This window comes from Trichomycterus rosablanca, chromosome 10 (genome assembly GCF_030014385.1).
Source record: "Trichomycterus rosablanca isolate fTriRos1 chromosome 10, fTriRos1.hap1, whole genome shotgun sequence".
In the NCBI taxonomy this organism is placed as follows: domain Eukaryota; kingdom Metazoa; phylum Chordata; class Actinopteri; order Siluriformes; family Trichomycteridae; genus Trichomycterus; species Trichomycterus rosablanca.
This window is the reverse complement of record NC_085997.1, coordinates 39,824,940-39,842,439: the sequence shown is the minus strand read 5'-3', so window position 1 is coordinate 39,842,439 and position 17,500 is coordinate 39,824,940. Positions and strand designations below refer to the sequence as shown.

At 41.5% G+C, this 17,500-nt stretch overlaps 1 protein-coding gene across 4 annotated transcripts in view; it reads right to left on the bottom strand.

Moving 5' to 3' along the window:
* Window positions 1-17,500, bottom strand: part of abcc3 (ATP-binding cassette, sub-family C (CFTR/MRP), member 3) — an 87,663-nt gene that overhangs the window by 55,801 nt on the left and 14,362 nt on the right. For all 4 annotated transcript variants that reach the window (XM_063003336.1, XM_063003337.1, XM_063003339.1 and 1 more), the window contains exons 2-7: window positions 11,820-11,996; window positions 10,721-10,846; window positions 9,982-10,119; window positions 6,669-6,794; window positions 5,244-5,305; window positions 3,847-3,978 (exon numbers count right to left, since the gene is read on the bottom strand). In XM_063003336.1, coding sequence (XP_062859406.1) covers window positions 3,847-3,978; window positions 5,244-5,305; window positions 6,669-6,794; window positions 9,982-10,119; window positions 10,721-10,846; window positions 11,820-11,996 — 761 coding nt within the window. The remainder of the gene's footprint in view (window positions 1-3,846; window positions 3,979-5,243; window positions 5,306-6,668; window positions 6,795-9,981; window positions 10,120-10,720; window positions 10,847-11,819; window positions 11,997-17,500) is intronic.

Sequence of the window (17,500 nt, the reverse complement as noted above, 5' to 3'; positions counted from 1 at the left end):
GGTCCTAATGTTTTGGCTCATCTGTGTACACACCACAAAAGTAATAATCATAAACATCACTGGTGTACTAAAGATACACTGATCAGCCATAACATTAAAACCACCTCCTTGTTTCTACACTCACTGTCCATTTTATCAGCTCCACTTACCATATAGAAGCACTTCGTAGTTCTACAATTACTGACTGTAGTCCATCTGTTTCTCTACATGCTTTGTTACCCCCCTTTCATGCTGTTCTTCAATGGTCAGGACCCCCACAGGACCCCCACAGAGCAGGTATTATTTACAGTGTATCACAAAAGTAAGTACACCCCTCACATTTCTGCAAATATTTTATTATATCTTTTCATGGGACAACACTATAGAAATAAAACTTGGATATAACTTAGAGTAGTCAGTGTACAGCTTGTATAGCAGTGTAGATTTACTGTCTTCTGAAAATAACTCAACACACAGCCATTAATGTCTAAATAGCTGCAACATAAGTGAGTACACCCCACAGTGAACATGTCCAAATTGTGCCCAAAGTGTCAATATTTTGTGTGACCACCATTATTATCCAGCACTGCCTTAACCCTCCTGGGCATGGAATTCACCAGAGCTGCACAGGTTGCTACTGGAATCCTCTTCCACTCCTCCATGATGACATCACGGAGCTGGTGGATGTTAGACACCTTGAACTCCTCCACCTTCCACTTGAGGATGCGCCACAGGTGCTCAATTGGGTTTAGTCCATCACCTTTACCTTCAGCTTCCTCAGCAAGGCAGTTGTCATCTTGGAGGTTGTGTTTGGGGTCGTTATCCTGTTGGAAAACTGCCATGAGGCCCAGTTTTCGAAGGGAGGGGATCATGTTCTGTTTCAGAATGTCACAGCACATGTTGGAATTCATGTTTCCCTCAATGAACTGCAGCTCCCCAGTGCCAGCAACACTCATGCAGCCCAAGACCATGATGCTACCACCACCATGCTTGACTGTAGGCAAGATACAGTTGTCTTGGTACTTCTCACCAGGGCGCCGCCACACATGCTGGACACCATCTGAGCCAAACAAGTTTATCTTGGTCTCGTCAGACCACAGGGCATTCCAGTAATCCATGTTCTTGGACTGCTTGTCTTCAGCAAACTGTTTGCTGGCTTTCTTGTGCGTCAGCTTCCTTCTGGGATGACGACCATGCAGACCGAGTTGATGCAGTGTGCGGCGTATGGTCTGAGCACTGACAGGCTGACCTCCCACGTCTTCAACCTCTGCAGCAATGCTGGCAGCACTCATGTGTCTATTTTTTTAAGCCAACCTCTGGATATGACGCCGAACACGTGGACTCGACTTCTTTGGTCGACCCTGGCGAAGCCTGTTCCGAGTGGAACCTGTCCTGGAAAACCACTGTATGACCTTGGCCACCATGCTGTAGCTCAGTTTCAGGGTGTTAGCAATCTTCTTATAGCCCAGGCCATCTTTGTGGAGACCAACAATTCTATTTCTCACATCCTCAGAGAGTTCTTTGCCATGAGGTGCCATGTTGAATATCCAGTGGCCAGTATGAGAGAATTGTACCCAAAACACCAAATTTAACAGCCCTGCTCCCCATTTACACCTGGGACCTTGACACATGACACCAGGGAGGGACAACGACACATTTGGGCACAATTTGGACATGTTCACTGTGGGGTGTACTCACTTATGTTGCAGCTATTTAGACATTAATGGCTGTGTGTTGAGTTATTTTCAGAAGACAGTAAATCTACACTGCTATACAAGCTGTACACTGACTACTCTAAGTTATATCCAAGTTTCATTTCTATAGTGTTGTCCCATGAAAAGATATAATGAAATATTTGCACAAATGTGAGGGGTGTACTTACTTTTGTGATACACTGTAGGTGGTGGATGATTCTCAGCACTGCAGTGACACTGACATGGTGGTGGTGTGTTAGTGTGTGTTGTGCTGGTATGAGTGGATCAGACACAGCAGCGCTGCTGGAGTTTTTAAACACCTCACTGTCACTGCTGGACCGAGAATCGTCCACCGACCAAGAACGTCCAGCCAACAGCGCCCCGTGTGCAGCGTCCTGTGAGCACTGATGAAGGTCTAGAAGATGAGCGACTCAAACAGCAGCAATAGATGAGCGATCGTCTCTGACTTTACATCTACAAGGTGGACCGACTAGGTAGGAGTGTCTAATAGAGTGGACAGTGAGTGGACACGGTGTTTACAAACTCCAGCAGCGCTGCTGTGTCTGATCCACTCATACCAGCACAACACACACTAACACACCAGCACCATGTCAGTGTCACTGCAGTGCTGAGAATCATCCACCACCTAAATAATACCTGCTCTGTGGGGGTCCTGTGGTGGTCCTGTGGGGGTCCTGACCATTGAAGAACAGCATGAAAGGGGGTAACAAAGCATGTAGGGAAACAGATGGACTACAGTCAGTAATTGTAGAACTACAAAGTGCTTCTATATGGTAAGTGGAGCTGATAAAATGGACAGTGAGTGTAGAAATAAGGAGGTGGTGTTAATGTTATGGCTGATCGGTGTATATGTTTTACTAAAAACTGCGGTTGCCAAAACCAGTAAAATCACCAATTTGTTCCAAACACAGTACACGTTTACTGTGTGTGAACTTGATTTACTAAAACCACGTCGAGGTGGGTCTGATTTCACCGGAATCACTAAGCGCAATACATTAACACACTATCAAACAGGACGCCACCCCATCGGCCCTTAGACCTAGCCAATCAGGTCTGTATGTATGGAATTCTAATCAATTCCAATCAATATACACACACTGTTTTATATCAGAAGAGTGTTTATATTATACTGGCCTGTTCAACCATAAAGAAAAGCTAACATGAGCTAATGATGGGCGTGTTTGTACAGGGGGAAACCTAAAGAAAAGAGGAAGAATGTTGAGCTGTTCAGGCTTAAAGGGACACGCCCAAGCCTCAAATGTATGGGATTAGCTTTGAAAACCAAGCGAGAGTTTGCGCAATGAATCACCCCCCCCAGAGGACCTTCCCTAACTTTGTAAATAATCGTAAAAATCATGACAAACGGCGTGTCTGCTCGCATGAGAACTGAACAAACTGTCTGACTGTTTTATATATTCAGAGTTTACTGTTAGGTCACATGGTTATATATATTATACACTCTTTATATACTTGCTGACCGGTCAGAAAACGTCGATTCATGTCCTGACAGTGCTGGCACCTCAAGGGCAGTCTCTGCACCTCATTATACACTCTTTATATACTTGCTGACCGGTCAGAAAACGTCGATTCATGTCCTGACAGTGCTGGCACCTCAAGGGCAGTCTCTGCACCTCATTATACACTCTTTATATACTCGCTGACCGGTCAGAAAACGTCGATTCATGTCCTGACAGTGCTGGCACCTCGAGGGCAGTCTCTGCACCTCATTATACACTCTTTATATACTTGCTGACCGGTCAGAAAACGTCGATTCATGTCCTGACAGTGCTGGCACCTCAAGGGCAGTCTCTGCACCTCATTATATACTCTCATCTTTTTTTTTTTTACTACCTACCACCTACTCTTTGGGTTGTAACTCACTGGTGGATGGAGTAGCTGACCCCAGTGTAAACCCAGCTCTGTGGTCTCTCCTGGGTTGTATCTGAATTCGGGTTCATTTCTCTTCAACATTGCAGATATGGAGCTACACTTATAGCAAAATGAAATATTTACTGGACAGGATGTACTGGTACATATCATAGACTCGTCTGTGACTCCTGCTTCTGCCTCCAGTGCCCTTCTCTTTTACCACACATCAACCCCAAACATGCAGACAATCACGTTAGATAGACAGCACCGAGCTCCGACATACCTCTGTGCTTTAGACTTCTCCACTTCCCATTCCTTGAGCAGTTTAGGCACCACCACCTCTGAGCTGTCGTCCTTATTCAGAGACCAAAGATCTTTGGACTCTAATGGATGTTTGTAGCCTTTTATTGCCAACCTGAGGAAGAACAACAATAGGTCAGTAACTCCATGAGCAAACTGACCAATCATGATATGAGATGAAGGCAATGCATTAATGCCAATCTAAGCCGATTTAAGCAAAACCATGTTGACATTTAGTAGACGCTTTTATCCAAAGTAACTTACAGTACTGTGACAGTATATTGTCTAAGCAATTAAGAATAAGGGCCTTGCTCAAGGGCCCAACAGTGACAACCTGGCAGTGGTGGGGTTCAAACCAGCGACCTTCTGATTACTAGTCCAGTAACTTAACTGCTAGGCTCCCTTAACAACTGCCCTACTTTAAACTTCAGAAGAAAATCATCAATCAGTTCAAAACGAACATTTCTCAATGCAAGATTGCAAATAATTTAGTCTTTCACCATCTACCGCACATAATATTGTGGAAAAATTCCAAAAATACAAAGAAATCTTAGACACTTCTATCCAAAGCGATTTACAGTTTTACTGTTCATACAATTGAAGGTTAAGAGCCTTGCTTAAAGGCCCAACAGTGACAACCTAGCAGTGGAGGGGTTTGAACCAGCAACCTTTTGATTACTAGTCCAGTACCTCAACCACTAGGCTACAACTGCCACATTTTAAAAGAAATTCATCAATCAGTTCATCATTCCTCAATGCAAGATTGCAAATAATTTAGTCTTTTACCATCTACTGTACTTAATATTGTGGAAAGATTTCGAAAGTCTAAAGAAATCTCAGTCCGTGTCGGGCAAAGCCGGAAACTAGTGTTGAACTAAACAACAAAGCATGAGAATCCGTTATGCTACTGTGTTACATGTAAATATAGCAGCACGGGTTCGGGAGTACTTCGGAAAACCGTTGTGACTTAACACGAGGACAATTCATTAATAGATGGTGCACCAGTTTTAATCACTTCTATCTTGTAATGCTGGTTAAAACAAACATTCGTATTCAGTCCTTAAAAAGGTGGAGGAAGGTAAACACCCCGAATCACGTGTCTCCTTCCTGAAGGTGTGTGAACCACTTACAGAGGTCATTCATTTCTATTGGTTCAGCTCTTCTTTCCAAGCTGTGTGCAACTGGACTTGGTGTATGTAGATCCTGAGGGCTTTAACTAAGCAGTGTTACACCGGGGATAACGGAGATCAGTGCGCGATACAGATCTCCGTTATGAACCCTGGTGCAGGCGTGGGTTACTCATGACCCTCGGTCCGGAGTGGAGGTGAAATACCATCAGGGAATCAGATACGACTAAATTTAATACTAATAAAGAAGTACCTCGTGAACCACCAGAAGGTCATTTTGGATAGGAAGCCAGCAGACGACTCCGGACACGGGTTCTAGTGAATGAAAAGGAAGATTATAATAAACACGACATTCTTTCCATTTCAAAAATAAATCTGAACCACATTTATCACATCTGTCTAAAAATGCACATCATTATCACGTAATTAATTATTAAAGAATTAATTAATTCTGGCTCTTTCTCAAGGGTGAAAATCGCTTCAAAAGTAGGCAGAACTGAAACTCTGAGCTACAGAGCAGATTCTATATTCTACATCATTCTATAGCACGGCACGGTGGCTCGGTGGGTAGCACTGTCACCTCACAGCGAGAAGGTCCTGGGTTCGATCCCCAGGCGGGGCGGTCCGGGTCCTTTCTGTGCGGAGTTTGCATTTTCTCCCCGTGTCTGTGTGGGTTTCCTCCGGGTGCTCCGGTTTCCTCCCACAGTTCAAAAACATGCAGTCAGGTTCATTGGAGACACTGAATTGCCGTATAGGTGAATGGGTGTGTGTGTGTGTGTGCCCTGCGATGAACTTGTGTCCAGGATGTTACTGTGTGCCTTGCGCCCATTGAAAAGCTGGGATAGGCTCCAGCAATCCCCCCCCCCCCCCCCCCGCGACCCTGATTAGATAAGCGGTTAAGAAAGTGAGTAAGTGAGCTTAACACTATCATTCTATATGATGGAATTGATAAAGAACCTATGGGTTTAAGATATAGTTTTCCCAATATAACATTTAATTATTCATTTATTGTCTGTTTTACCACCGCTTTATCCTGGTCAGGGTCACAGTGGGTCTGATTCTTTAAGTAAAAGGCAGGAAACTCTCCAGACAGATTCACCACAGTTCCAGTCCACCACAGGGTTTAACTTCTAGTAGCTCCAATTGTTCTGACTGCATGTGTTTGCAGTGTGGGAGGAAACCGGAGCACCCGGAGGAAACCCACACAAACACAGAACACTGGGAGAACATGCAAACTCCACACAGAAAGGTGGAGAACGCTGCCTGCTTGGTTGGGGAATCGATGCATGTAGAGGTGGGTTGGTGGTGTATTTTCAGTGAGTAGCACTGTCGCCTCACAGCAAGAGGGTCCTGGGTTCGATTCCCAGGTGGAGCGGACCAGGTCCTTTCTGTGTGGAGTTTGCATGTTCTCCCCGTGTCTGTGTGGGTTTCCTCCGGGAGCTCCGGTTTCCTCCCACAGTACAAAGACGTGCAGTCAGGTGAACACGACTGTGTTTGATATTGAACCTGAACTGATGAATCTTGTGTAAGCAGTAACGACCTGTCCTGTCATGAATGGTACCAAAGTGTAAAACATCACGTTATAATCCTAATAAATAAATAATAATCATCATCTAGGTTCTGGAGACTGCAGGTATAACTCAGATTTGAATAAACACACACACACACACACACTTACAGGATCTGTCACCACACTGGAGAAGAGTGGAGGCTTCTCATTAAAGCAGGACAGAATGAGCTCTGCAACCAGGAGCCCAAAATACATGTAGAAGGTTGTAAAGCGCAGCTTATCTGGAACTCCCTCCTGCACACACATCAACATTCCAACGATCACATTCGACATTTCCTAATACTGCTAAAGTTTCATCAAGTTTCATCAAGTTACATCAAGTTTCATCACTCTTGGTGTTGCATGGATATTTTTGACCTCACGTAGCTCTGACTTGTCACACAAATGAATCAGCACAAAAACGTGAGAAGGTCAGTACTAATTCTCCCAAAACCTTTAACAAGTCTAAAGCCGCTCGACTATCCACTATCCTCAAGCTAAGCTGACTAATACAAGTTCACTGGTATCTTGAAACTCAACGTTAATTTGGTTCTGGGCGTTGATCAATCAGTTTTAAAGACGTTGAGTTTCGAGGTATTTCTCCCCATAAGGATGTTTGGAGAACCTGTTAATGCATCCATGGTCCCGTGGAGCTGCAGATATTTTAGTCTCATGTAAAATAATGAGGTTGTTTTTGACACTTAAACACTGAAAATAACACAAATATAATATAAACACACTGAAATACAATTACTAACAGTTACACATCAATAAAAATACAATAAAAGCTGCACTGTAGTTTTACTTCTTTATTGTTTCCTGACGCTTCTTAATGCTGGAGATGCTCGATGTTGGAATACCGTATTCCCTTCAGCACCGGCGCATTCACATGAGAAGTGAAAAAACCACTTTTGCTTTTCTCGCTGTGCCGTTATTTCCTATGAAGTGTGACGGCGGTGCACAAAACTTACCGTGACTTACTGTAGTAAAACAAGTTTAGTGCTCCTGTCTCCTTCTTTTACTACATTAAACCACGGCGTAATGGGGTTCTCTCTTTTACCTGAGAGATTCCAGTTCCCTGCAGTACCGCAACAGCCCCACTGAGGAGCCGCGACCCACAGGTTAAAGATTGATTGGCTAATAACTGCTAACTGTAGTAAAACTACATTACCTACTCTGTGCTGCGGGTAAAATGAACAGCATGAAAGGGGCTAACAAAGCATGTAGAGAAACAGATGGACTACAGTCAGTAATTGTAGAACTACAAAGTGCTTCTATATGGTAAGTGGAGCTGATAAAATGGACAGTGAGTGTAGAAACAAGGAGGTGGTTTTAATGTTATGACTGATCGGTGTACAACCCCAATTCCAATGAAGTTGGGACGTTGTGTAAAACATAAATAAAAACAGAATACGATGATTTGCACATATTTAATGTTCAAACGGATAAACTTTTTAGTTTTTTTGCAAATATTCACTCATTTTGAGTTTGATGCCTGCAACACGTTCCAAAGAAGTTGGGACAGGGGCAACAAAAGACTGGGAAAGTTGAGGAATGCTCAAAAAACACCTGTTTGGAACATTCCACAGGTGAACAGGTTAATTGGAAACATGATTGGGTATAAAGGGAGGTTCCCGAAAGGCACCATTAATGCTGAAAGGTACATCCAGGTTTTGGAGCAACATGTGCTGCCATCCAAGCGACGTCTTTTTCAGGGACGTCCCTGCTTATTTCAGCGAGACGATGCCAAGCCACCTTCTGCACGTGTTACAACAGTGTGGCTTCGTAGTAAAAGAGTGCGGGTACTAGACTGGCCTGCCTGCAGTCCAGACCTGTCTCCCATTGAAAATGTGTGGCGCATTATGAAGCGCAAATTACGACGACGGAGACCCCGGACTGTTGAGCAACTGAAATTGTATATCAAGCAAGAATGGGACAGAATTCCACCTACAAAGCTTCAACAATTAGTGTCCTCAGTTCCCAAACACTTACTGAGTGTTGTTAAAAGGAAAGGTGATGTAACACAGTGGTAAACATGCCCCTGTCCCAACTGTTTTGGATCGTGTTGCAGGCATCAAATTCAAGATGAGTGAATATTTGCAAAACACAATAAAGTTTATCCGTTTGAACATTAAATATCTTGTCTTTGTAGTGTATTCAATGGAATATGGGTTGAAAAGGATTTGCAAATTATCCTATTCTGTTTTTATTTATGTTTTACACAACGTCCCAACTTCATTGGAATTGGGGTTGTATACTGTTATTTACATACTGTTCTGTATTTATGAGAAATAAGAGCACCGCTACAGCAGTCGTGCTTCAGTTTACCATACCGTATCAATACAATGCAAATGTTTTAGGTTTAGTACATTGTGCTAAGATCTAATAAGATGTAACTATGCAAATATGTAATGTCAATATGCAAAGATAATGTTCTTGTGTGTGTGTGTGTGTGTGTGTGTGTACTGTTATGTCCTTTCAATGTAATGCTTGTTAGTCTCACCTGATAATAATAATAATAATAATAATAACAATAATAACAGCAGTAGTAATATTAATATCAATAACAATAAAACTACAATATGAACAGTAATAAAAAATAATCAAAACAACAATACTACTATAAATAATAAAATAATTTTTATCTTTTTTGTTATTTTAATTTAATTTATTTATTTATATTTAATATATTTATTATTTTAATCATTTATTATTTGTAATTTATTTGAGTATTACTTATTTATTTATTAAAATTAATGTATTAATTATTCAATGTAATTCATTTATTTCTTATTTATTTAATTATTTATTGATAATATTGTATTTGTTTAATTTTTTAATGAATTCATTTTTTATAATTAATATATTTAATTATTTTTAATTTATTTGTATTACTTATTTATTTATTAAATATAATTACCTGATTTATTTATTCACTTTTACTCATTTATTTATTATTACATTTAATTATTAATTAATTTATTTAGAATATTTTATTTGTTATTTTTATGTAATTATTTATTTTTATTTATATTTATTATATTTTTTTTATTTTTTTATTTGTGTATTAGTTATTTATTTATTTATTATAATTAATTGATTTAATTATTCATTGTAATTCATTTATTATTATTTTATTTAACTATTTATTTATTTATAATATTTTATTTGTATATTTTTATTTAATTAATTATTTTTTTATATTTAATATATTTATTATTTTTATGATTTATTATTTGTATTTTATTTAAATATTACTTACATATTTATTTATTTATTTAATTTAATATATTTGTTACTTTAATCATTTATTATTTGTATTTATTTATTTATTTATTTATTTATATACCTACATATAATTTTTTTTTTTTTTTTATCTATTATTGAAGACAGTCGTGTGTTATTGTGCATCAAGTGTTGACTAAATTAATCTGGTACAAACCTCGTTCCTGGCCTGGAGGATCTTGGAGCGGAAAGGCACGATGGCACACAGCACAGAGAGAGTCCAAAATATAAAGAGCACCCCCGAGGACTGCACCCCCTTCAGACGCTCATACTGGATGAGGAAGGTGGCCAACAGCTTCAGAAACGAGAGAAAAGGGTTAAAAATATCAACATCTTATTACTGTGATGAAGAAAATGAATAACATTTAATGTACATTAAGGTATTTAAATTCACAGCCTGGAGATTGTTTTACCACCACATTAAAATGGTCAGGGTCGCTGTGGGTCCGGCTTTTCCAGAAACACCGGACACGGTCCAGTAACAAACTCTGGACAGGATGCCAATCTACTGCAGAGCCTCAACCACACCCCGCTTTCAGACACAGCCAAGCGTGTCTGTATATGGGGGCCCAGCCGGCTAATAGCACCGCTCAGGATTCGAACCCTGGAACCCAGAGGTAGTGAGCCACCTGAGCGCCCCACCACCATGAGTTTTTCTTGTAAAACATGTACAGAAGGGTGGTGTTGTATCGGCCTCGGTAGGGCTGTAATTACTCAGGGCATGCAGGGCACCAGATCATCGAACCCCCCTCTGATCCTAATCCCACAGCCGGTCATCCTAAACCTGATCTATCAGCACAACAGGTGGACACACATGCTTAAACTGTCCCAGTGACCCCCTCCTGGACGGGACGATACAGTAACTGTATATGAGCACCCGTTGTGGTCATGTTTACCATGGTCATGCCCAGTATTAAGGGGGTGATGAAGTATATGGGCGGCCTGAGGAGCCCCTGGTTCTGCTCGTGGAACGAGGCGAAGAGATCCGTCCAGCACACGATCCATAAGATACAGCCGAAGATCTGCAAATAATAATAAATAAAGAGAGAATGAAATCATAGAGCTGTTCTGATATCACCAACACACCGGGTCTGTGTGAAACCCTGTCCTACACTCCTGAGAAGAGAAGAGGGCGTGTCTAAATCCTCAGATCCCTTAAAATGCTCCTATTGAGGTTCTTAATCCTAAGTGATGATCTGACTGAATGACGAGGGAGCGCCCGACACCTCCTCAGCGCTGAAGATCCATCCCAGCATTCAGTGCGGCACAAAAAACTACAAACGTGGCGGATGAATGAAATGTGGAGCAACCAACGGAGTTCCTTTCACGTGTAAATAAATTCTCGTTGATGTTTAATCTGTATAAAGGTGCAATGATTGGCCGCTCACACACTGGATCTCGAACACATCTTATCGAATCTCGGCTCTGCCTGCCGTCTAAGGCTGAGCGGCCACATGACCAACGATCGGCCTGTTGTTCAGATATGGGCGGGACTAAGCCGGATGGGGTCTCTCTCTCATGATTGGTGCAATTACGACCTCTGCTGGCTGATTGATAGAACTGCACGGAGATGAGAAAACAGTGCTGATCAGGGTGTGTCTCTCCGTACACAACGCTGAGCTGCACTGCACTCGTCAAAGTGTAGGCGATAAGATGCACACGGCTGCTCCCCACGTGTCGGAAGGGGCGTGGGTTAGCTTCGTTCTCCTCGATCAGAGCGGGGATCGGCATTGGTGGAGAGGACGCGTGACGCAATCGGGCGACTGGACGCCCTAAAAGGGAGAAAATGCATAAAGAAAATATTTTTAAAGCTATAACTGCAGTGATGTAACAGTAGAGCGTCTAAATAATCTGATTATCCAGAGTCCAGGTCTGATTAGAATCCTCTCTACTGAGGAGCTGATCAGGGAGGTAGGTTCTCACACAGACCCAGTGACACGTTCCTCCCAACGGCGGGTCCGGGGCCGGTTTGACGCCCGCACCAGCAACTCTTACCGTTTTGACTCTGTTTAGGATGGACATCATGATGTAGCCTCTGTTGTTCCTCCTGAGGTAAATGAAGTGGAAGGGGAAGACGAGCCACAGGTAGATGCAGGGAATCCATGAGAGCACAGACAGCTGAAAGCACTTGGGGAGGTCGGGGATCTCCGTGGAGTTGGACAGATTGGGGTTCTGCAAAAGAAAAAGCACCTCGTTAGAGAACCTCGTTACAGGACCTTGTTACAGACGTCGTTAGAGGACCTCGTTACAGACCTCGTTACAGGACCTTATTACAGACGTCGTTAGAGGACCTCGTTACAGACCTCGTTACAGGACATTGTTACAGGACCTTGTTACAGGACCTTATTACGGGACCTCGTTACAGGACCTTATTACAGGACCTCATTACAAGACATTGTTACAGGACCTCGTTACAGGACCTCGTTACAGGACCTTAATACAGGACCTTATTACAGGACCTCGTTACAAAACATTGTTACAGGACCTCGTTACAGGACCTCGTTACAGGACCTCGTTACAAGACATTGTTACAGGACCTCGTTACAGGACCTTATTACAGGACCTCGTTACAAAGCATTGTTACAGGACCTCGTTACAGGACCTTATTACAGACCTCGTTACAGGACATTGTTACAGGACCTCGTTACAGGACCTCGTTACAGGACCTTATTACAGACATTGTTACAGGACATTGTTACAGGACCTCATTACAGACCTTGTTACAGGACCTCATTACAGGACCTTATTACAGACCTCGTTAAAGGACCTTATTACAGACCTCGTTACAGGACCTCGTTACAGGACATTGTTACAGGACCTTGTTACAGGACCTTATTACAGGACCTCGTTACAAGATGTTGTTACAGGACCTCGTTACAGGACCTCGTTACAGGACCTTATTACAGGACCTCGTTACAAAACATTGTTACAGGACCTTGTTACAGGACCTTATTACAGACCTTGTTACAGGACATTGTTACAGGACATTGTTACAGGACATTGTTACAGGACCTCGTTACAGGACATTGTTACAGGACCTCGTTACAGGACCTTATTACAGACATTGTTACAGGACCTCGTTACAGACCTTGTTACAGGACCTCATTACAGGACATCGTTAAAGGACCTCATTACAGGACCTCGTTACAGGACCTTATTACAGACATTGTTACAGGACACTGTTACAGGACCTCGTTACAGACCTTGTTACAGGACCTCATTACAGGACATCGTTAAAGGACCTCATTACAGGACCTCGTTACAGGACCTTATTACAGACATTGTTACAGGACACTGTTACAGGACACTGTTACAGGACCTCATTACAGGACCTTATTACAGACCTCGTTACAGGACCTTATTACAGACCTAGTTACAGAACCTCGTTACAGGACCTCGTTACAGGACCTCGTTACAGGACATTGTTACAGGACCTTGTTAAAGGACCTTATTACAGACCTCGTTACAGGACCTCGTTACAGGACCTCGTTACAGGACCTCGTTACAAAACATTGTTACAGGACCTCGTTACAAGACCTCGTTAAAGGACCTCGTTACAGGACCTCGTTACAGGACATTGTTACAGGACCTCATTACAGGACCTCGTTACAGGACATTGTTACAGGACCTCATTAAAGGACCTTATTACAGACCTCGTTACAGGACCTCATTACAGGACCTCGTTACAGAACTCTGTTACAGGACCTCGTTACAGGACCTCAGACGACCTCAGAGGAGAATCAGACGACGGCGAGCACGGACTGTCGAGCAGCTGGAGTCTCGTATCGAGACTCACAAACCTGCAACCATCAGTGTCCTCAGTTCCTCACGTATTAAAATGTGGAATGAATAGGAACGCTGATGGAACACGGGGGGGGGGGGGGGGACACGCCCCCGTCCTGACTATTTCGGAGTCTGTTGCATGTTTTCTTTCTACTTTTGTCAGTAGACCCCCCCCCCCCCCCCCCCCCAGACACCGTAGGAACTTCATGATTTCACTTCATCAGCACATTGTGGACACGCCCGTGTGATATAAAAATCTACATTCCGATTGCAACATCATAAAGCGGAACAGCTCGGGCTGAGAGCGTAAACCGCGGGTCGTTCTTTTTGCACAGTCATGCACTTCTCAAAAAATCATCTTGAGGTATCTGAGAGGATCTGGAGATCTGGAGATCTCAGACGTCCTTCTCAGCATGCATGTTCTACAGCTTACAAGACGTTCCACAGGAAGGAAGGAAGCCTGATGAAACCACGATGAGCGATACGTCTGTGATAATGAACTCGGTCACGGGCTCATAACAGATCACACACAAATCAAAATGCTCGTCGTGCGCTTCTATATTTTATTCTGTGAAGTTCTACTTGCAGTTCGATCCAGGACTGGACTGCAGGCGGGCGAGACAAGCATGCGCACTCTTTGTCTATGAAGTGATACGGCTGCAGAACGAGATCTGCCATTGACTCCACGTCCACTGTTCCTTCAATTGTTCCTTTCATGATCGTCATGATCGTCTGTGATAACTATAAATACAGCCACATGGGCTCGGGAGCACTTCGGAAAACCGTCGTCACTTAACACAGTCCACCGCTGCGTCAAGAAACACAACCTGAAAGTCAGATGTCAGTTCTATACATAAACACCGTAGTTCTCTGGGCTTGAGCTCATCTCAGATGGACCAAAAGACAGTGGACACGTGTGCTTTGGTCAGATGAGTCCATGGTTCAAGGTCAAAGATGAAAGGACCCTCCAGCCAGTGAGGCGTGTGTTGGGATTTTAGAGGGACATGATACAACAGTGTGGCTTCGCAGACACAGAGTGCGTGTGCTTGAGCGGCATGTCTGCAGTCCTGATCCGCCTCCATCATGAAGAGGAGAATCAGACGACGGCGAGCACGGACTGTCGAGCAGCCCAAGTCTCGTATGGAGCAAGAACGGAGAATAATGTGACGCATGCACAGGTAATCTTTGAATCTTTTGCTGATGACAGTCTGGATCAGGGGTGCACAACATACGGCCCGCAGGCCAGACACGGCCCGGCAAAACTCTCGATCCGGCCCGCCAAATGAAGTGCCCATGCATTTTTAAATAAATGATGCTGTCACTTTAAATTCACCGGCTAATTCCATTATATTGAGACTGAAAAGTAAATGATGTAAATACAAGTTACTTCAGCGGTACCATGTGTTTGTCCAAACCAAGTACGAGTAAACAAAGAAAAGTGGATCTCGAGCATATGAAATTTAACTCTGAATGGACATACAAGTATTTTTTTTTTATTAAACGGGCCATAAAGTTTTCTCATGTCTGGTGTGCTTGCGACCACATTGATCAGTTGGTGTCAGAAAGACGCTGCAGTATCTCCCACTGACCAACACATTTCTTCTAACTACCTGATTTTATGTAACTTTGTTTAAATTATTGTTCATTATTGTTATTGTTATAAGTCTGAGTTCCTTGAAAGGATAATTATCGGTGGTGCTGTTACTATTTTTGCACTTCTGCAGTCTTTTAAATTACAATTTTCAATTGCATTATACAAAAACAAAAAAAATCACAATGGTAATCGAGAATCGATAATACATTTAAAAATAATCGAGATTTTTTTTTATTACAAATTGAGGTGGACAGGTCTGTGGCCCTCTGGTTTAGGTGTTTATGTGAAATCGGCCCTTGGTAAAAAGAAGTTGTGCACCCCTGGTCTGGATGGTCCTTTCTGTCTTCGCCACAGACTGGCCAGCTCAGCTCGATGTCTGTTTTTTGGACTTGTGGACTCTTCTGACCGCATAACGCGTTCCCGCTGGCTTTCGGTCCGTCTGGGATGAGCTCGGGCCAAGAGAACTTGCACGAGTTCCTTTTCTTTTGCTTGTCTGTTTTATTTTAGCATTAAAGACGGATCATTTTATTTTCCATACAAGTACAAACTGGACGGATGAGTATTTGAACGTCTTGCTAGGACAGATTACTGTGTTCGGTGTGCTGTTAGTGTAGGAAATACCTCCCGTAAGATAAACACAGCTGCCAGGCTAACTGTCAGTGGTTGAACTGATGTACAACATGTGTTTCAGATGAACACACACACACTGACTATCACGGCCTGCCACGCCGAGCTCTCTTAAACATGAGCGACGCTGATAAGCGGAGCGGAATTCATCTCACGCCGGGTAAACATTTACCCAGAAACCCAAATAACAAGCTCAGCGCTCGTACTGCGTGAGGCGGGTCTCGACCTCTCGCTATAACCAGCGCAGCCTGGCGTAAAAACCTCATGCCAACCGCTGCCATGGCGCCGTGGATAGAGACGAGTCCACCGGGGCGTCTTTAGCTGGTGTTTATCTATCGTAATTAGCGGTTTCCATGCGCTAAACCTGCCCCCTTCAGCGGGGCGCTAACAGTCAGCCGCTGGCGCTCCTCGGGGACGGATGAAGGACGGGATCAAGCGTTCGCCGCCGCGGCCACATCGCACGATTCGTCTGATTTATCGGCTAACGCAAACAGTTGCAAGGTGAAACGTATAACGAGAGCAGATAGTCATGATTAGCGCTTTTACTTTTCTGTTTAGAGGGCTTTTATTTAACCAAACATTGTATTGACCATGAGGGCAGCGAGGAGGGCAGCGAGGAGGGCAGTGTGGAGGGCAGCGAGGAGGGCAGCGAGGAGGGCAGCGTGGAGGGCAGTGGGCAGTGTGGAGGGTCTGTAGGGAGCTGGACGGTGGTTTGTTACTTTAAATGAGCTGAACTGTGTTTTGAGCTTCTGCACATCACTAATTCTTTGTGCACTAATTCAACATTAGCATTTAAATAAAAATAAATCAATAAATAATAGTAATAAAAAATAATAAATATAGAAATTATAATTATTATTATTATAGTAATATTAATTGTAATAATAATAAAATAATAATAAATTACAGTAATAAATAATGATAATAGCAATAAAAATAAAAATAGTAATGATAATAAATTAATAGTTATAAAAAACAATAGTAATTTAAAAATAATTACAAAAATAACAATAATAACAATAGTAAAAAATAATTATAGAAATATTAATTATTGCTAATATTTATTATTAATATTATATTAATTTTATAGTAATAATAATAATGTAATAATAATACATTACTGTAATAAATAATAACAATAATAGCACTAATAATTATTGAAAACAATAATAATTAAAAAAGTAATAAAAAACAATAATATAAATAACAATTACAAAAAACAACAATAATATCTATAAAAAATAATAGTTATATAATAATAATAATAATAATTGCACTTATAAATATAAATAATAATAATAATATTTATAATAAATAATAATATTAATATCTATAATAAATGATAATTATATAATAATAATAATAATTGCACTTATAAATATAAATAATAATAATAATATTTATAATAAATAATAATAATAATAGCTATAATTAATAATAGTAATTGTACTTGTAAATAATAATAATAATAATGTCTATAATAAATACTACTACTAATAATAAATAATATTTATATTATGATAATACTTGCACTTGTAAATAATAATAACTGTAATAAATAATAATTATATAATAATAATTGCTTTTAATAAAAAATAATAATAATAATATGAAGAAAAACACTAAAACAATAGCAGGTAAAACTATAAAATAAAGTGACATCATTTACAAT